We start from the raw sequence: 21,947 nt of genomic DNA, 5'->3' as shown, positions 1-21,947 counted from the left end.
TCATCAATTCAACAATCAGGGACAATTTGGGGCTGTCTGCAATGGAGAATACCATCTGTATCCAGATAAGGAAATGTGGAGTTTGAACAAGGTTCAAGGACTATTCCTTTTAATTTAGAAAAAAACACTGATATCTCATTGTCTGAGCTTGTTATCTCTTATACTTTATGTTTCTTACTTAAGGATATGATTTCTCTCTCATCACACTCAATTTGGATCAATGTACAACATGGAAACAATATAAAGACTGACAAATTGCTTCCTGGTGTGGGGGTGGGGGGAGGGAAGTAAGATTGGGGAAAAATTGTAAAACTCAAAATAAATAAAATCTTTAAGAAAAAAATGAAGATCAAAGAACAACATATTACCAATAGTAGCAAGATAAAAAACAAATTCTATTCTAAAATACTGTAAATATACTGTAGAGAAAATATGGTAGACAAATACTATAGACAATACTTTAAGGAATCTACCTGTCAGAACAAAATCAGAAACTATAGAAACAGAATTATGAATCACTTCCCACACAAATAAAGTCAGATGTGAACAAATAAAAAAATATTAATTTCTCAAGGGTAACCTGAGACAATATATTAAAAATTACAATTCTACCCAAATTAATTTACTTATTCAATCCCATGCCAATCAAACTGCCAGGGAAATATTTTATAGATCTGGGGAAAAAAGAAAAAAATTCATCTGGAAGAACAAAAGATCAAGGGAATTAATTTTAAAAAAAGTGAAGGTGGCCTAGTTATTTTTATTAAAAAAATTTTTTTTGTCTAGCTATTTTCGATCTCAAACTGCATTATTATGTAGTAGTTATCAAAACAATCTGGTACTAGCTAAGAAATAGAATGAAATAGATCATAATACAGTAGTAAATGACCATCATAAACCAATGTCTGATAAACCCAAATATCCAAGTTTTGAGGGTAAAAACTCAGTATTTGACAAAAATTACTGGGAAAACTGTAAGAGTTTGGTCAAAACTCTCATTAAGAAAGCAAATTACTTGATATAAGTTAAAAATGTATAGTCAAGAAAAACATTCCTAAAATAGTCATGTTGTAAAAGTAAACTTAACCATTCCTCCCAAAAGAGAATCCTCAAGAAAAATAAAGTGAAAATAAAAAAGGATGCTTTGATCTGTATTCAGACACCATCAGCTCTGTCTTTAGGAAGATAGTATTCTTTATCATGAGTCTTTTCCAGTTCTCTTAGGTCAAAACATTGCAGAGAAAATCATAGCTGATCATCCTGCAATAATAGTGTTGTTACTTTGTATAGAGTATCTTCCCCATTGCATCTACTCATGTTTTTTACTGTGAGTATCCTGTTCATCACTGCCCATAAGAGAGCAGCATTTTATTTGAATAACATTCCACAATTTGTTCAACCATTCCTCAACTACTGATCAATCCTCTCAATCACAGAAAAAAGCTGCTATAAATATTCCTATACATATAGGTTCTTTTCTTCCAGCATGACTTTATAGCCCTCTGGGCATAGTGGAACTCAAAGTATTTTTTAAAAGAATATTTAAAATTGTTTTTAGATGCACTTAAAAAATATTACTCAAAATAAAATAAAATATATCCTATTATTCCTATTTGTTCTTACCTAAAAGAATTGCCATGGGAATGAGATGACCTTCAAGTGTGCCTGAAACAGATGGCATTTCTCTGCTTGGGCTGAACAAATATTGTTGTTCCTGGTGAGGAGGTAAAGAAAAGGAGCACAGCTTTCTCGATTCTGTCCTCACTGATCTGGACTTCTCTGACTCAGTTTGTGTTCTTGTTGACCTTACTTTAGTACCTACAACAAGCATCAATGGAAAACATCATATGATGCTATGACCACTGAAATATACTATGCTGTTAATTTTAAATCATTTCCCTTTTCTCAAGATAAAGAGATGATTAATACTTAGACAGACCTTGGAACCACAATATCAACTGATAAGTAAAGGATTACCAAAAATAAAAACCTACAAATTCCTATTCTTTGTAACACTGAAGACAATTACCTGGAAACAAAATTAAATAAAGGTTCAAAGATATGATTTTTAAGTTTATTTTTTCGATTTATTGATGTCTTGTTATAACACATTGCACAAACACATGCCCAAACTTTTGCCAAGTATTTATTTAAAAAACAAAGGCTGCTGATTGTTAATCAAAAGGAACAATGTGACTCTTTTTTTTTTTAAGTTTTTGCAAGACAATGGGGTTAAGAGGCTTGCCCAAGGCCACACAGCTAAGTAATTATTAAGTGTCTGAGGCTGGATTTGAACTCAGGTACTCCTGACTCCAGGGCCAGTGCTCTATCCACTGTGCCACCTAGCCTCCTCCAACAATGTGACTCTTAACTTAAGACAATATGGCACTAATGTTGAATTTATTTGACTAGAACTTTCATCCATTCTATGTTGATATTATCTGCATAGCTGTCATCTCTTTTCTACCTGACTTCATACCATGCTTCTCAGAATTCTCCAAATTTATTGTTCCTAATGGTTCAGTCACATTTCATTATATCTACCTATCATATTTTGTTTGGTCATTACATAACCATTAGGAGTATTTTGAGATTTTTACCACAAATAATTTTGTAATGGCTATTTCTGAATTTGGGGGTCTTGATGACAGTAACTGACTTGGTATATACTTAGGAAAATAATTTTTAAAATAATTGCTTATGATTCTTCAGAAAATTCAAAAGCTTAAATATAAAACTGGATTCAGTTCTCACTTCCCTTGATCTGTCTTTTATCTATGACATTTTAAACTATACATATAGTTTATTGCAATTATATATAGATAAATTTCTTGATCCTACACTTATCCAATCATAGATTTTTTTTAAACAAATCCTTATATAAGTAAAATATGAAATTACAACATAAGTTCCTGAAACTTAATATTTTCCTTATTAAGGTCTACTTCAAGAGGAGGATCATTTATTGAAGGCACAGAAAACAGGAGGGGGGAAAAAAAGGAAAAATTTTGAGGAGAATAAAGAGAAATAATTGTTGAATTTCCTTTCCCTTCTATATTAAAACATAAGCAATTAAAATTATTAGCTAATATTTTCCTTTAAGATTGTCTCATTAAAACATAATATTACAAAATTTTTCTATTTATAACTGTCTAGTTTGCACAATACTAATCAAATTATTTATATTCAAAGTATACAAGGTACCTTTTCTAATTTAAAAACTGTTATAATGTGATATTATACATAAAGGGAGGAAAAGCAGCTTATATCATTTTTGACCTTATATCATCATTTTGACTTATATCACTGAAAAAGTCATTGACTTTTATTCATAAATATGATGAGATAGAAACATGTTTCTATATTCACAGGAGTCTATAGGCCTACTCTCATTTTGTACAAAAACAGAATACTATTTTCTCTCTCATTCTGAATAACTTTCCTGATAATGTGCAGTATTTAGTTTGTGCAATGAATTGCTATAATTTCTCTTTGTCTCTTACTTAGGTTGTAAGTAATGGTTCAGATTCCACTTTATTAATATAGTGGGGTTTTTTTAGGTTTTTGCAAGGCAAATGGGGTTAAGTGGCTTGCCCGAGGCCACACAGCTAGGTAATTATTAAGTGTCTGAGGCCGCATTTGAACTCAGGTACTCCTGACTCAAGGGCCAGTGCTCAATCCACTGTACCACCTAGCCTCCCCTTAATATAATTTTAATAATTATTCCATGAAGACCCTGGCTCTGGTTTCTTTCTCCATAACTGCTCCCATCATTTTAATAGAATCCTCTATAAAATGAAGACAGTTACAATCCATTCAGTCATTCTGAAAAATCAAAGAATCTTAAAAAGATAAAAAAAAAAGAAAAAAGTCACAAAGGGACACACCCAAAAGGGACCTTGGATACAAACCTATCCAACTCCCTCACTTTTCAGAAGATGAAAAAAGACAAAGTAATCTGTCCAACAACAGAAAGGCAGTAAGCAACAGAGGCAGGATTTAAACCGTATTCTTCTACATAAAACTAGAGAAATTAAAACCAGTATTTCTTTTTTATTTCCTTACCTTTAACTTGTTCTATTACTTTAGGTCTCTGTGGTTTGGACTTGGCAGATGGTGAATTAAATCTAAGATATGGACCTTTTTTAAGAGTGCTGCGATGACCTTGATAAACTGGTTTCCCATAAATTGGTAACAAGTAGTCACTACTTTGTGCCATTTTAGCTGTCTTCGGATATCCCTGCATTCAAAACCAAAGTTATTCGCTCAGAAAAAAGTGTTTAAAATTTTTGCAAGTAAAGTATATTTTATATAAAATTATTACTCAAAAACTGAATTGGATTTGTGATCTCATCAGTTTCAATGCTGCTTCCAGTTATGGAACTTGCAACCCAATCTTACCAACCTACATCTTGCAGTTTTTGTCTATCCCTCATATATTTGCCACAGAAAGTTCAGTCAACATCATAGGGACCTTGTTCACTTTCTCTTGATAGCTCAAGACAGTGTAAAATATTCAAGCTGTCCACTTTTTTCACCTACTTCTCACTATATAAGTTCATTTTCCTGTTTAATCTTCTATTGCCCAGCTGACATCCTTTATTTATTATTCTTCAAAAGTCCCTTTTTGTTATATACTTTAATAAGCTCATATCCACCATGAGTTCTTCAGAGAATGCTGTAGCCCATGATATGTAGCTTTAAATTACTAGGAGTATTCTGGTAATAAAAATATGAGCCATTATGATAATATTCTCAAGCTCCCCTGGACTTAATTACCATCTCTATGCTGATGATTCTCAAATATACTTATTCTGTCCCAACCTCTGCTGACTTCTAATCTCATATCTCCAACTGCCTTTCAGACATCTCTAACAGGATGTGCAATAGTCATCTTATATCCATCATGCTCCCTACAAACTCCCCCTCTTCTAATGTTCCGAACAAGACCAACATAAGGCTCCCAGGCTCTCAGGATTGCAAATAGGCCAAGTTCTGTTAATTTCACCCATGCAACATCTGTCATAGATGCCCCACTCTACACCAGGTCCTCATCATTTCATTCCTAGACTATTGCAATTGCCTGTCTGCCTCAAATCATTCTGTACTCCAATCTATCACTAAAGTGGTTTTCCTAAAATAAGTTCTACCATGCCATCCCCCTACTCAATTAACTCCAGTATTCATTATTGCCTCCAGGAAAAATATATTAAAAATTCCTCTGCTTGGTATTTAAGCCTTTCATTTAGCTAATGTGAAAATGTATTCATGACTTCATATGTGTAATTAGCATAATATTCTTTACCCTATCATTAGGTGGGGGAAAGGGTGGAGAAAGGAAGAGAATATAGAACTAAAAATACAAATTTTTTTTAAAAGTTCTTCATAAACTAGTCTCCTCCTACTTTCTAGTCTTTTACACCTTATTCTATACCATTCCACACTTATTCTAGTGACAGTGGCCTCTTCCATAAACAAGACATTCCATCTCTCAGGTTCAAACCATTCTCTGGCTATTCCCTATTTCTGGAATGAGGAATTCCCTCCTCATCTCCACTTATTGCCTTCCTTATACTCCAAGGGAAATCTTATCTTCTACAAGAAGCCTTTTCCAACCCTCTAAATTCGAGTGACATTTCTCTTTTAATTATTTCCTATTTATCCTACAGTATTTTGTGGAATTTCCTTTCCCTTCTATAATTAAAACATAAGTGATATTTTTTCCCCAGCCATTAAACTTACTGGGCAGATGATCGCCCCCAATCCCAGCAAAATAAGCTAAGCTCCTGGATGTCAAGGATCATTTTATTTCTTACCTTTGCATTTTTAGCACAAAGCCTAGTGCTTTACACACAGCATACATATATTAAAATCTGTTCAATATGATTATCTCCCATAAGGCAATAAGCAAAAATTTAGTAGAAAATGCATGACCCTGACAATAACAATTTCATACATAATTGTTTTCATTATTTATACACAAGCATACAAAAGACACATTTTCAACAAACAAAAAATCAAGTACAAGCACAAACACAATAAGTTAAAGTAATAACTACAACTTCTCAAGTGTTCTATCAATACTCACATTTTTTGGCCTGTTATTTATAGTACCAATGTTCAAAACAAGGAAGGATTTGAACACTTAAACATTAATAATTCTACTACTATAAGCCATTTTTCAAAAAATTTTATATAAATTTACATAAAATCTTTGATAGACTTTCTTCAAATTCCAGTATTTTACCTTCTACTGTCTTATCCAAAGTATACAATTTCTCTTAACTTTTCACAATCACTACTTTAAGAAGAGCAAAGCACTCTGAAATAAAATCGGCCATTTTTTTTCAAATGAAAGTTTGTTCTCTGTAATTAATCATATTCTTTGGTCATAAGTGTATATACAGGTCTCAAGGCCAAGGGGGACAAAATAAAAAATTCCTAACTGCCTCTCAATCATAGCTTAGCTAGATTAGTAAAAGCATTAAAAAAAACAAGAAACAAGCTAAAAAAATCATAAATTTCACTATTTTATAATTATATGCTAAGATAGATACTGCTGACTTAAGACTGAAATCTCAGAGGAAAATATTGTTCTGAAAAACCATTCAATATTAAACAGTTTTAACAAAAGTTGAAAGAATCAAATATGATTAGCCCCAGAAACTACTATGGTCTTACCTCTTTTCTGTCTTTATCTAAATTTGAAGCACAAACATTCTTTAAATATGTATTTCTATAACTCTCCTCTAACTGTTTGTGAGAATGTTTTCCTGGAAACACAAATTTGTTTATAGATTTATCTTGAGGATTTGTTTTAATTTCTTTGTTCATTTTTTGATGTTGGTTATTTAAGAATTTTCTGGTGAAATTTGACCTTTGATTCTTCTCAAACTTCCTATGTTCATAGTCTTTTCTTGCCAATTCATCCTATAAACAAGAGAACAGTCAAATAATTTTTTAAAAAAAGGTAAAATCCAAAATTTTATTTTAAATAATAGATTACTTCTAGTATTAGACAATGATATAATTTAACAAATCAGAGTATCTTTGTTTTTAAATAATCATAAGATAAAACAACTTGTCAATTATTCATAAATTTTATTCTAATTTACACTTCATATTTACTAAGTATCTTCTTTTTCAGGACATTGGTGTTAAAATTTGAGACTAGACCTAGTTTCAGGACAGCTAGGTAGTACAGTGGCTAGAGAACCAGCCCTGGAGTCAAGAGAACCTGAGTTCACATTCAGTCTCAGATACTTAATAATGACTGAGCTGTGTGACTTTGGGCAAATCACTTAACCTGTTGCCTTAAATAATTATTTTTTTTTAAAAAGGCCTAGTTTCTGTTCTCAAAATTACAATGACACATAGAGAGCAGAAATGCAAAATGACACCAGAAACATCACAAAAACATGAGAAGAGTTGCATTAATTGATGGAGAGCAAAACTAAAGCAAATTATACAGTGACTAAGATAATGTAATTAGGACAGTCTTGAATGACAAAATAAGTCATATCAAATACAATGCTCAATGTTGATTTCAGCTGGCTAATGTTAAAGAACTATAAACTAGAACATATAAGAAGTTACATGTGCTGCAAATCAAAATTTTGTTACTAGACATCTATGCTTTAACTCTTAATGGGAGATACCTATAGTTTGGTACTTACGGAGATGTAATTAATATATCTAAGTGAAATTAGGGGCAGCTAGTTGACGCAGTAGATAGAGCACTGGCCCTGGAGTCATGACTACATGAGTTCAAATCTGGCCTCAGACACTTAATAATTACCTAGCTGTGTTGGCCTTGGGCAAGCCACTTAACCCCAATGCCATGCAAAAAAATAAATAAATAAAAGGTGAAATTTATCAATAAAAAAATTAAGTATGGAAGATGGCGGCGTGAAGGCAGCATTTTCTGGGAACTCCTTCCCCCCAAAACTCCAAAATCCTTCAAATTATGACTCTAGCCAAAATTTAGAGGAGAACCCACAGAAACACTGAGTGATACATTTTCCCAGTCCAAGATAACTTGGAAGTTCTGTGGGAAAGGTGTGTTTCACCAGGACCAGGGGTTGGAAAAAGCCCAGGTCACAGCACAGCCCTGGAACAGCTTGAAAGGACAGGGAGAGAATTCTGCTACACCAGAATGAGTGTGCAGTGAGGAGCACCAGCCGCAGAATCTATAGCGAGAATCTGGAGAAACCAGCCTGAACCCCCAGAGCAAAACCCACAGATGGTAAGGGGGTCAGGGAAGACTGCAGAGATTTCTCTGCTCTCCCTCGGGATAGGACTCTGATACTAGCCCACACTCAAACCCAGGTTGCAGTTTGGGCTTCCATACTAAGTAGCCAAGTGAAACCCTCCTTACAGTTCTAGGGCAGAAGGAAGTTGAGGGGGAGTCATCTACACATCAAAGAACAGGCAAGAGAACATAAGACCTTGGAGGAGTGAAGGTCCCAGTGGGGTGTCCCCCCCAAAAAAAAACCCAAAGTCTTGGAAGTGCTGCAAATTGGTCTTGGGCTGAGGAAATGAGTAAACAACAGAAAAAGAAGAATCTGACCACAGAGAATTAATTTAGTCCCATGGAAGATCAAAATACATACTCAGATGACAAAATCGAAGCTTCTGTATCCAAAACCTCCAAGAGAAACAGAAAATGGGCTCAGATTACGGGTGAGATCAAAAAAGACTTTGAAAAGCAATGAAGGCCCCTCCCTCTCAGATTTTTCAGAGGAGCAAATCACACAAAGATACATGTGGTGTAATTTTACAAGGTCCATATCAAATATGTTGGGGCTATTTGTAAGATCACAGGTATTCAATTACTGATGTGGCCATAAGTCAAATGTCATGGGGGATATTAAAAAGAAAATCAACCCTGCTCCAAAGAGGTCATTATTAAATGCAAGAAACGGCATATACAGGATAAATTTGAGATGATCCCAGAGGGAAATCCACAAAATTAAGGAGGACTGGAAAGTGCTTTTTGGGTCAGGGGTTTCGCACAACAGACTTGACAGAACCCAGGAGGCAGAGGGAGAATTCACCTGAAGAGGGGACATCATTGAAAATACCTAGAGGGAGATGGTGTATGAAAGGGGAGAAGAGATGCCTGTGTCTTGTCTTACTTGGAAGTTGGTATCTGGGGTTTTTGCTTTATCTTGTTCTGAACTTTTACTGCCTCATTTGCTATATATATTGGTACTCAGTTAGTTGCTTGGTGCGGTGAATATGGGAGGCCTTCCCCAGGACCACAAGCCCAAGAGGTAGGGCTTGAATCTTGGGAGTTGTCTTCAGGCTACCCCTTAGAAACTTGAACACCTCAAAAATTCTCTTGTGGGTCAATATTTTCCATTTCTCCCATTCATGCCTGTAAAATCTGTTACAGTAAATTGGTTTTTGGATAAAAAAACAAAAAGCAATGAAGGGAGGTGGAGGAAAAATTGGGAGGAGAAATGAAAGCAATGCAGATGAATCATGAAAACCAAATCAACAGCTTGGTGAAAGAAATACAAAAAAAAACTGAAGAAAATAATATGTTAAAAACCAGTTTAGGCTTAATGGAAAAAGCAAAACAAAAGGCAAATCATAAGAATGCCTTAAAAAGCAGAATTTGCCAGCTGGAAAAGGAGATAAAATCTCTCTGAAGAAAATAACTCCTTCAAATGCAGAATGGAAATAAAGGAAGCTGATGACTTTGCAAGAAATCAGGAAGAAATAAAACTCTTCCCAAAAAAGCCAGAAATTAGAAGAAAATGTAAAATATCTCATTGGAAAAACAACTGACCTCAAAAACAGATCCAGAAAATATAATTTAAAAATTATTGGGCTATCTGAAAGCCACAATCAGGAGAAGAGTCTAGACTTCATATTTCAAGAAATAATACAAGGGGCAGCTAGGTGGCACAGGGGATAAAGCCCCGGCCCTGGAATCAGGAGTACCTGGGTTCAAATCCGGTCTCAGACAATTAATAATTACCTAGCTGTATGGCCTTGGGCAAGCCACTTAATCCCATCTGCCTTGCAAAAAAAAAAAATTAAAAAAAAATAATACAGCAAAATTGCCCTGAGATCCTAGAAGCAGAGGGTATAATAGAATTTGAGGGAATTCACCGGTCACCTCCTAAAAGAAATCCCAAAAGAAAAACTTCCAGGAATATTATAACCAAATTCTAAAACTTCCAAATCAAAGAGAAAATACTAAAAGCTGCCAGAAACAAACAATTCAACTACAGAGGTTCCATAGTCAGGGTTACACAGGATCTGGCAGCATCTACATTAAGGGCTCATAAGGACTGGAATATGATATTCCAGAAGGCAAAAGATACTGGTTTACAACCAAGAATCAACTCCCCAGAAAAACTGAACATCCTCTTTTAGGGGAAAAGATGGACTTTCAATGAAGCAGGGGACTTTCAAACTTTCCTACTGAAACAACCAGTACTGAAACAACTAGACCCGAACAGCAAGTTTGATCTCCTCTGGTGAACCATAGAGGGGGTGGAGGAGAAGGATTAACTATGAGGAACTTAATGATATTGAACTGTTTGTATTCCTGCATGAGAAGAAGATATTGATAAATCATATGATCTGTTAGAAGGAGCAAATATAGACAGGACATAGGAAGGAGTGGAATACAATGGTATAATATAGTAAAAAGATGGAGTCAGGTGATTAAAGGAAAGTACTGGGAGGAAAGAGAAAGGAGATGAAGAAGAAGCTAAGAAATTTACCATAAGAGTCAAGAAAAAACCTTTTTTTTTCAATGTAGTGGAAAAGAGAAAGGCAAGGGGGAATGAGTGAGCCTTCATTCTCATCAGAAATGGCTCAAAGAGGAAATAACATACATACTTAATAGGGTGAGGAAATCTATCTTACCCTAGAGAAAATGAAAAGAAACGGATGGGATAAGGGGGAATGGGGGGGAGGGAAGGGGGAAATAGGTGATAGAAGAGAGGGAAGATCGAGGGAGAGGGTACTCAAATACAACATACTTTTGGACAGGGCCAGGATGAAAGGAGAGAGAGGATAGAATAAATTAGAGTGGGGAGGAATAGAGTGGAGGTACAGCTAGTAATAGCAACTGTGGGAAAAATATTGAAGCAACTTCTCTGATGGGACTTATGATAAAGAAGGCAACTCAACCCAGAGACAAAGCCATTGGAATCTGAACACAGACTGAAGAACATTTTTTTTTCTCTCTCTCTCTAGTCTTGAGGTTTCACATTTTCTTGGGGGGAAGGGGCATTTATGCTTACTCTTATAACAAAATTATTGTAATAATAGTAATAATAAATTAAAGTTCACTTGCAAAATAAATAAATAAAAAGATAAGGATGTTAAAGAAGTACAAAATTAAGTGATTTAAGAGATCCAAGAAAGAAAATGGAGAAACAAGGGTTCAGAAAGAAGATAATAAAATTATGAGGGAAGTTTTGAGAAATGAGTAGGAATTTAACAGGTCAAAAGAAGAAGGAAGGATACTTCATGAATAGGTAATAGAATGAGTTATGCCACTGAGCTTTGTCCAGTTTGTCCAGACTATGGAAGGTCTTGAATTCTTGGCAAAGGAGTTTGACATTAGTGGACAATAGAAGCCCCTGAAGATATCTGAAAAGAAGTGCATGACTAAATGTGTGTGTGTGTGTGTGTGTGTGTGTGTGTGTGTGTGTGTGTATAAATAAAACTGATTTTGAAAAGAAAGATTAATCTACTCATTTCCTCAGCCCAAGACAACACTTCCAAGGCTTTGGGGGTTCTTTTTTTGGGGGGTGGGGAGACACCCCACTGGGACCTTTATTCCTGTAAGGTCTTATGCTCTCTTGCCTGTGCTTTGATATGTAGATACCCCCCCCCCCAACTTGCCTCTGCTCTGGAGCTATAAGGAGGGAGTTTGACCACTTAGTATGGAAGCCCAAACTGCAGCCTGGATCTGAGAGTAGGATAGCAGCAGAGTCCTACCCAAAGGAGAGCAGAGAAATTTCTGCAGACTTCCCTTACCTTCTCTGGGGGTGCAGGTTGGTTTCTCCAGATTCTTGCTGCAGATTCTGCGGCCAGTGCTCCTCACTCCACACTCATTCTGGTGTAACAGAGTTCTCTCACTTCCCCTTCAAGCTGCTGCCAGTGATCTCGGGGCTGGGTTGGACTAGGCTACGTGGCTTTTTTCCAACCCTCAGTCCTGGTGAAACACACCTTGCCCATGGAATTTCTAAGTTTTCTTGGACTGGGAAAATGTATCACTCAGTCTTTCTGTGGGTTCTGCCCCTCTAAATCTTGGCTAGCATCATAATTTGTTGGCTTTTGGAGTTTGGGGGGAAAAAGTTCCCAGGAAATGATGCCTTCATGCTGCCACCTGGGCTCCACCAGGAAGATTAGTCTAACAGAAGTATGAGGAATTGATTGCAATGGGAAGAAAGGGAGGAAAAATCTATTAAGAGGTAATAGTGAACGGAGTTTGAATGCAAAGCAAAGCATACTATGTGTTCACTTTTTAAAAATTTCTTTCATGAAAACAAGCCATTCCCCAATTGACAAATGGTCAGTTAACAGACTCAAAGCTATCCATAGTCATATGAAAAATTGCTCTAAATCATTACTGATTAGAGAAATGCAAATTAAAGTAGCTCTGAGATACCACCTCACAACTCTCAGATTAGCCAATATGACCAGAAAGGACAATGTTCAATGTTGGAAAGGATGGGGAAATCTGAGACAATAATGCATTGTCCATGGAGCTATGAACTCATGCAACCTTTCTGGAGAGTAATCTGAAATTATGCCCAAAAAGGCAATAAAAATGTACATACCCTTTGATCCAGCAATACTGCTACTGGATCTAAACCCTGAAGAGATCACGCAAAAGGGTAAAAAAACATCAGTTGTACAAAAATATTCATAGAAGCCCTGTTTGTGGTAACAAAGAATTGGAAATCAAGTGAATATCCATCAACTAGGGAATGGTGGAACAAATTGTGATATATGTATATTATGGAATGCTATTGTTCTGTTAGAAACCAAGAGGGATGGGAATTCAGAGAAGCCTGGAAACACTTGCATGAACTGATGCTGAGTGAGATAAGCAGAATCAGAATGGCAACATGGGGGGTGATGATCAAGCTTAATGGACTTGCTCATTCTATTAATGCAATAATCAGAGACAATTTTAGAGCACCTGTGATGGAGAATACCATCTATACCCAGAGAAAAAATTGTTTAAACAAAGTTTAAACAAAGCCCAAAGGCTATTACCTTCAATATTTTTATTAAAAAAAAAGTCTTATGTACTACATAATTTTGCGATCTCTAATATTTTATCTTCTCCTCAAGGATATTTCCCTCCCAGCACATTCAATTTCGATCAATGTATAGCATGGAAACAATGTAAAGATTAGCAGATTGCCTTAGGGGTGGGGGGAGAGAAGGGATAGTTGAGGAAAGATTGTAAAATTCAAAACCTTACAGAAAATGATGAGTAGAAACTACTTTTGCATACAATTGGAAAACAAATAAAATATTGGTTAAAAAAAATTTCTTTTCTGGTTTTCCTTTTTCTCTCATGGCTTTTTTCTTTCCCTGTAGTTCTAATTCCTCTTTCACAACATGACTAATATATAAATATGTAAAACAGAAATGTACTTGTACAGCTTTTACCAGACTGTATGTCACCATGGGAGGGAAGGGAAATAAAAAAAATGTGGAACTTACAAATTTGCAAATGGATGAATGTTGAAAAACTGCCATGGCATGTAATTGGAAAAGAGAGGTAACAGTGATAGACAAAGCAGATGAAAATGTGTTATGTACTGAGATGGTGGCAATACGAACGGAGAATACATGGATTTATGCAATTTAAGAAGGCAGAATCAGCAAGATATGATATCTATCCATTTGTATATGAAGGGTAAGATAGAGGAAAGTGCCAAAGATAACATCCTAGTTTCTAATATGAGAGCTAACTAGGTCAACTGAAGAAATATTGATAGAAACAGTGAAATCAGAAAGAACATATATGGGGGCAAAATATGCTCAATTTTGGACACAGGTTGTGGTAGACCAGCTGATAATGTTCTATAGTTAGCTGGAGACACAAAGACAAAGCTCAGAGAAAAGGTGAAGCAAAAGAGATAAAGAATAAGAAGTCAAGGATTTAGGTTAACACAATTATTATGATCTCTTTCAAGCAAAGAAATGGTAGATCATCTTAATGAAGAGCGATGAATAATTTTGTATGTTGCAAAGTAGCCAAGGAGGATAAAGACTAGAAAAGGTCATAGAATTTCAATTATAAGATCAATGGTAACATCTGGGAGAGCAGTTTCAGTCCTGAGACATAAATCAGATTTATAGGATTAAAGAAGAAAGTAAGTGGTGAAAAACTAAAAGTACTGAGTATAGGCAATTTTTTTTCCAGAAGTTTGACTATAAAAAGAGAGAAATGGAATAAAAAGGCCAAAGAAAAACCTTTTTATTAGCAAGGAAAACTGAACGTGTTTATAAGTGAAAGGGAAGAAGCCAAAGGAATGATAGAGATTAAAGATAAATAAGAGAGAAATACAATAAATTAATAATCATTTATTAAGGACCATAATTTGGGACAAGATCCTGGAGGATATAGGAGAGGATCAAAAGTAGGGATAAATGATTTAGTCTTAGTAAGCAGAGAGAAGAAGGAAATAGATGCTAATCTTGAGAAGTTTTTAAGAATGTAGAGGACAGGGGCAGCTAGGTGGTGCAGTGGATAGAGCACTGGCCCTGGAGTCAGGAGTACCTGAGTTCAAATCTGGCCTCAGACACTTAATAATTACCTAGCTGTGTGGCCTTGGGCAAACCACATAACCCCAATTTGCCTCGCAAAAAAACCTTAAAAAAAAAAACCTAAAAAAAAAAAGAATGTAGAGGACACATGAAGGCATTCCTGATGAATAAACTTAAACCTGCCATTGAAAAGGCAACTATATGATCTGTTATAATGGTAGGCAGTGGGGAAATAAGTAGGATATGAAGAGAAGAGAGAAGAAAAGATTTAGAACAAATGGTGACTAGAAAGATTATCAACTGCCACCAAGAGAATACATTCAAGTTTCATCATAAATATTAAGATACATTTGAGAATTCATAAAATTTTTGGATTAAAAGGAAATTTGGAGATTATTTAATTTAATCACAACTGGAAACTAAAACTCAGAAATATTATCTAATTTGTCATATTGAGTTCCTGGTATGATTGGAGCTTTAATAATACAACATTGTCTCAGTTTTAAATATTTCATAATGGAATCATAAATATATTTTCCTAAAACAAGGTTAAAAGAGATCAGTTTTTGAAGTTCTTTTTGTTTTTGAATACTTGTTTTCATACTTACTGTTTAAATACTTAGTTATTCAATTACTTTTCATTATGAAACCATTATAAAATGTTCCAAATAAAAGGACAACTACAATTGCAAAGTAGACTTGTTGCTATTAGAAATAAAGTAATGAGAGGGATAATGTGATGTTATTAGTATCCCTAACAAATACAAATTACAAAATAAATGTGTTTATGAGCTTGAGGTCAATTCCATTCTTTTAAAAAAAAAAGTTCCTCATAGCTTTTCCTAATCATACCTGAATCTCTTCAGTGATTATTTTAATCCATTCATCCACTGCTTTTCTAATTCGAAATTTCTCTAACATGTCTCTAAAGGAAAGAAAAATAATTTTCATAACAGATCCAGAATAAAATAATATATCTTTCTATAAATGTTTATCTATTTTCTGTCTAGTGATCTCATCTATAAAAGCAAAGTGATGCCATTAATCTTCCTTTCCAAAATGTATGAAGAAAAATATAATTATAAACATACAAATAGATGAGCAAGCATATAACAAAGATAAAGTAACTTACTGATGGAAAAACAAAAACACATTCTGGCTTCTTCAGTAGAATTAATAAAATAGCATATTCATTTGCAAACTACTAATTTCATTTCTTCTATAAACTTCACATCTTAATTAGGGACTAGGAACCCTCCTCTGACCATTAAAGATTAACAAAGGTAAATAATTCAAATGTCTGAAAATGTAACAAAGTTTGAAGAACTGATAAATTCATTGAGAACCTAAGAGATACAGAGTAATAGTGTACCAACCACTTTATTACCTGTTAGTAGCCAGAGCATTAATAAAGGAGTACATAGCAGCTCCATCTTTCGCATGAATAATAGCTTCAAGGTTTTCTTCAAGAACTTTTTTATTATTTTGCACTCCTCTTAAAATTTTTTCAGCATCTTTCAAAATAGATCTTGCTGTTTTGGTTGACTTATAATGGACTGGACTCTGTGAAAGATCATCAGCTTTAAAAGTGCTCAAAGACTCTTCTGGCTACAATTAAAAAAATGAGTACATGAATAATGCTTGCTGACCAAATACAAAAAAACCTTGTGAACATTTATTTATATTTTCTTTGTTTTTTTCAATTAATGAACTCTTATGTCCTCTCCTTCCCCTTTACTGAAAAAAGAAAAACCTCCCCTTTCATCATGATAAGGAAAAATTCCTTGTAATAAATATGCAGTCAGTCAAAATAACTTCTAATTTTGGTCATAACTAAAAATGTATACCTCCTTCTGCATTCTCAGTCCATCACTGTCAGAAGATAGACAGTTTTCTTCACCACCAGACCTCTAGAATTCTGATTACTGTTCTTCTAAATCAAGTCTATCTAAGTCTATTTCACAGTTTACCCGTATAACAACTGGCTAATGCATGTAATTGTTATTATATTCTAATCAACAGCTATTTTTATTTTGTTTTCTCCTGTGTGGATTGTTAGGCCAAATAATGAGTGGGAGGTCATAAGAAGGAAGTCCTGCAGGATTACAAAGCTTAAGACAAGCAGAACTATGTGTTATTCATACACAGAAGCCATGAGAGGATTATATAAATAATTAAAAGGAATCCTTTTATTTCGACTCTGGGTAAAATCCAGGTAGCTTCACAATAGTTATAAATTTCATTAAACATTTCTTTCTGTTTTATCTCTTATTTGAATGACAGTCAGATGATTGCTCAACAAAAAATTCTCTTTTTTTCCCCTCAACATCTCTGAAGATGATAGTATCTTCAACAGTAATACAGCAATTTCAAAGACAGAATGATTTCGGGTGGGGAAAAAGATAATGAGTTTCATTTTGGGTATTCAAAGTTGGAGATACCTACAAGAAATCTAGTTCAAGATGCCCAAAAGACATTTGATAATGAGCTCCGAGAGAGGCTACACAACTGAATATTCTGACACAGGAATCATTTGCATTCATGTCACTGAACATGTGGGAGACAACAAGATCACCAAGTGAGAAAATGAAGAACAAAAAGAGAAAAAGGTCCAAGATGAAGCTGTCAAAAGCATTCATGGTAAGTGAATGAAACCCAGATAAGAACCCAGCAAAGGACAGTCAGACAGTTAAGGAGAGAAACAAGAGAAAGAAGCTCAATTTCCAAGAAAAGTTAGCAAGGAAAGTATTCAGGAGGAAAGGGTGGTCAAGAGAATCAAATTATACTGTGGTCAAAAGGATGAAGACTAAGAAAAAAATGAATAAAACTTTTCAGTACCATGACTCATAATTCAGCCTGTAAATTTTCTTATTTACCTGGACTAATAATGATTTTATTAACAAATTTGTGTTTGTACACGAAATATGACATTCACCTCTCTCCTCCTTTGAGTAGGATCACAGAAGACATCATTTTGCCGCATAGTCTTTTCAGCTATTCCACTCTCTTCATGAGAAGGATACGATTTAGACTTCAGCGTAGCAACACCACTGGAAGGGAAAAAAATATCTTCTAAACCCTTTCATTTTAAGAAAAAAATGTATGGGGATGGCTAGGTGGCGCAGTGGATAGAGCACCAGTCCTGGAGTCAGGAGTACCTGAGTTCAAAACCGGACTCAGACACTTAATAATTACCTAGCTGTGTGGCCTTGGGCAAGCCACTTAACCCCATTGCCTAGCAAAAACTTTAAAAAAATGTATGAAATACAGATCATATGCATATGGGCACTATTTCTAAGCATATCATATATCACCCTGATATAGTCTCAATCAAAATATACTAGATTTCTAGAAATAAATTTGCACTCTAGTAAAAATTTTATATCATTTAAAAAGAAAATGTATTTTTCAGTCTGATGTTATATAAATACATTATAGAAAAATATAAATCATAATTATATATATATATATCTCAAATATTATATTTAAGTGAAAATAAAAAGTACTCAGTATCACTAAAGTCAAGGATATACTATAACATCTAGTCTTTCCACTTAAGATTCACATCGAGATTTTAGGCCATTAACTATTTTCTCCCCTTCTCTTATAATACCAAAGCTCTCATTCAATTGTTTTTCATAAGGGGTACAGATAATATAAAATGATGACATCTTAGTTCTTTGTAGCAATTGAATAAGTAATAATTTTTAATATCCACATATGAATATGAAATAGATGCATATCCTAATACAACAAAAATTCAATAATATTAATCAACAAAAAACACAAAATAACAATATGTTAGAAAATATTTTTACATTTTAAAAAGTCTATTTTAAATAAATGCAAATCAATAATGTTTACTGGTCCAATAAAATGAATGCAACTAGAATATGTTGCACCTAAAAGGCACCTGCTGACATAAAACAAAAACCTAACACAAACATCTCAAAGGCTTTAATGTGATAAGAGCAAGAGATCTTTCATATTCAAGCATATGAAAATTTGTTTTTCACATGAAAATCATTGGAAGGAATTTTAAAACAGTTATGTGTTAATGTATGAAGAACTTAAAAATAAATATGAATATTATCAACAGGATTTATTTTTTTAACATGTAAAAAAGAGTTAGGCTTCCAGGAAAACAATGAGAACTTCAAGTTCTAATATGGATTCCAGATTCTAACATGAGGAAGTTAATTCATGATAACACAAAGATAATATTTAGAAACAATTCTCTTGTTTAAAGAGGTAAAATTTTTCTACCTCTTTGTGTAGAATAAAGGTGCCTAAGCAAAGATGAAAGAAAAGAAAGCTCAAAGAGCAAAAGGAGAAAACCTTTTAATAAAATGATCAGATTTTTTACAAATGCTGAACATTTTCTTTTTTTTCCACTGCTGAAAAAATATACTACATATCCTACAAACCCCACACCAAAGTCCTCTTGGAATACTTTACCATGGTGTGTAGATTTTCAAGGTGACAGCATTAGGGAGAAAACCCTATCAAGTAAATGAGCTGGAAAGACTTCAAGTATGAACACAGCAATAAACTAATTTCTTTTTATTTTTCCCATATTTTTATAATACATTTTAAAGCTTTTATAAAATACAAAACAATAATTATAATTTCTTATGACTGTAGGAAAATATACAAAGTTTTAAAAAATATATATTCCCTAGAACCCTGATGATCTACAAAATATAAACATCACTCCTGAAAGAAAATGTCATGCTGGGGACATTTTCATCCCTCAAATACTAAATATCAAATAACAGAAGTATCAAAAAATTTTCCTATATTCAGAAAACTTCTCAATAGGAAAAGAATTTATTTCTTCTGTTTTGTCTCCTTTCTTACTAGGACATTTTCATTTTTGTGGTTCCCCACTAGATCCATACTTATGGAGGGGTCATCAAAATATTTCATCAATGACTTTGGACACTGTTCCACATCCAAAATAAGGCTGGAAAACTGTAGTCTAGGATATCCTACTTTTTTGAGGACATAAACCATATAAATTATACATAAATTTATTATATGAGAACAGGAAAAGCTGGCCCCTAGCCTTGCCAATGTCAATTCTTCTACTTTTGCCCTAGGTCCCATCCTAAGCTGCTTCTTCCAAGTTTTTGCTCTTTCAATTTTGCTCTGATCTTTAATTTTGTTATTCACTGACTCCTTCTCTTTTGATAGACAAAAATTTCCAGAGATCACTCCTCTGCAAAAAAAATTTTGCATTGATCTTGAAATTCCACTTAAGGTATCATCATTTGCCAGTCAATCTCCTAGATAAGTTTGTTAACTCAAGTCACTCAGTCCCTTTCTTACTAGTCAGATCTTACCATTCTAAAATTAATTTTAAGAAAACAATAATAATGATAAGAATAATAAATATCCTTTTCTCAATCATCCTCTTTTTTTTTTCCTCTGAAATATTTGACAGTTTTTCTGCCTCCATCAAGTTTCTCCCCATTTCCATCATTCTCCACTGTCACTAAAGTGATTTTCCTAAAATGCAGGACAGGCCACCTAACATCCCACTCAAGAAGCTCCAGAGGTTTCCTGCTGGGTCCAGAAGCAAATACAACATGCTCTATTTGGCATTCAAAGGGATTCAAAACCTTTCTCCCTCCTACCTTTCCAGTCTTCTTATATGTTACTCCCCAACACCTACTATTCAAACCAATGACACTAGCCTTCAGGCAGTGCTAGCAACAAGACCCTACAACTCTTGGTTCCAAGTTCCTGAAAAGTTCTTCTCTTCCAGTTGAACTACTGACCTCCCTGGTTTCTTTTGAGCCCAACTAAAATATCACCCTCTAGAGAAAGCCTTACCCCAACCCCTCTTAATTTCAGTACTACCCCCTCTATTAATTATTTCCTATTTTACCTATTGATATTATCTCCCCAATTAGATTGCCCTTGGGGGCAAGGACTCTCTTGCTTCTTTTTTGCATCCTTAGCACTTTTTCACAGTGCCTGGTACACAGGAGACACTTAATAAATCTTTGCTGAATGAATGAATGAATGAATGGTCAAATCCAATCAGCTACAATCTTACTGATTCAATTTCCACAATGTATCTTAAAACAATACTAATCTCTATTATGATAGCTTCCTCACTGACTCCTCTACATTCAGCCTCTCCCCATTCCAATCTATATCACAGATACGATCTTACTCAATAAATTCTAAAACTTTCTTGTGGACTCTTTGACAGAGGCTCTTACACTGGAGTTTATGACCATTTTTTAAAAAAATTAATAATGGTAGTTCAACATACTTTGTTTCCTTTGCAATTGTATGTATTATATTGTATTCATTTAAAAAATTATTTTGAGAAGGGGTACGTACACAGGTTTTATCAGACAGCAAAAGGATTCATGACACAAAAAAGGTTAAGAATATGTACAATACAGGCGGCTAGGTGGCGCAGTGGATAAAGCACAGGCCCTGGAGTCAGGCATGCCTGGGTTCAGATACCATCTCAGACACTTAATAATTACCTAGCTGTGTGGCCTTGAGCAAGCCACTTAACCCCATATGCCTTGCAAAAACCTAAAAAAAAAAAAAAACTAATGCTGCCAAGATTGGAAGGAAAACAGAAAGCTGGGAAACCTTTTTTCACAGCTACAGGTTCTGTTAAAGGCTCATTTCTAAAATGTGTCGAGAATTGAATCAAATTTATAAGGTTTATTTGTATCCAGAGAAAGAAATTTGGACTTTGCATCAGTCATTAAAACTGTCTGGTATTGGCTAAGAAATAGAATGGTGGACATGTGGAATAGACTAGGTGCAAAAGCAGGAGATGATTACAGTAATCTGCTGTTTGATAAACCCAAAGAATCCAGTTATTGGGATAAAAAGTCCCTCTTTGATAAAAACTGCTGGGAAAATTGGAAGTTAGTATGGAAGACACTTAGATTAGACCAACACCTCACACCCTTTACCAAGATAAGATCCAAATGGTTACAGGACTCAGACATAAAAAACAATACTATAAGCAAATTAGAAGATCAAGGACTAGTTTACCTGTCAGATCTATGGAAAAGGGAGCAGTTTATGACTAAGGAAGAGGTGGAGAACATCACCAAAAACCAACTAGATGATTTCGATTACATTAAATTAAAAAGCTTTTGCACAGATAAAAACCACTGTAACCAAGATCAAAAGAAATGTAG

The 21,947-nt window shown here is 34.4% G+C and overlaps 1 protein-coding gene across 3 annotated transcripts in view; it reads right to left on the bottom strand.

Annotated features, from left to right (window-relative positions):
* KIAA0586 (KIAA0586 ortholog) overlaps positions 1–21,947 on the bottom strand; it is a 141,973-nt gene that overhangs the window by 76,780 nt on the left and 43,246 nt on the right. For all 3 annotated transcript variants that reach the window (XM_074235906.1, XM_074235908.1, XM_074235907.1), the window contains exons 11-16: positions 17,699–17,813; positions 16,151–16,371; positions 15,616–15,688; positions 6,682–6,930; positions 4,066–4,240; positions 1,624–1,818 (exon numbers count right to left, since the gene is read on the bottom strand). In XM_074235906.1, the coding sequence (XP_074092007.1) occupies positions 1,624–1,818; positions 4,066–4,240; positions 6,682–6,930; positions 15,616–15,688; positions 16,151–16,371; positions 17,699–17,813 (1,028 nt within the window). The remainder of the gene's footprint in view (positions 1–1,623; positions 1,819–4,065; positions 4,241–6,681; positions 6,931–15,615; positions 15,689–16,150; positions 16,372–17,698; positions 17,814–21,947) is intronic.

The sequence above is a fragment of the Macrotis lagotis genome, chromosome 4 (assembly GCF_037893015.1).
Source record: "Macrotis lagotis isolate mMagLag1 chromosome 4, bilby.v1.9.chrom.fasta, whole genome shotgun sequence".
Taxonomy (NCBI): Eukaryota; Metazoa; Chordata; class Mammalia; order Peramelemorphia; family Peramelidae; genus Macrotis; species Macrotis lagotis.
Note: the sequence above shows the minus strand (reverse complement) of the source record. Positions and strands in the feature narration are given on the sequence as shown.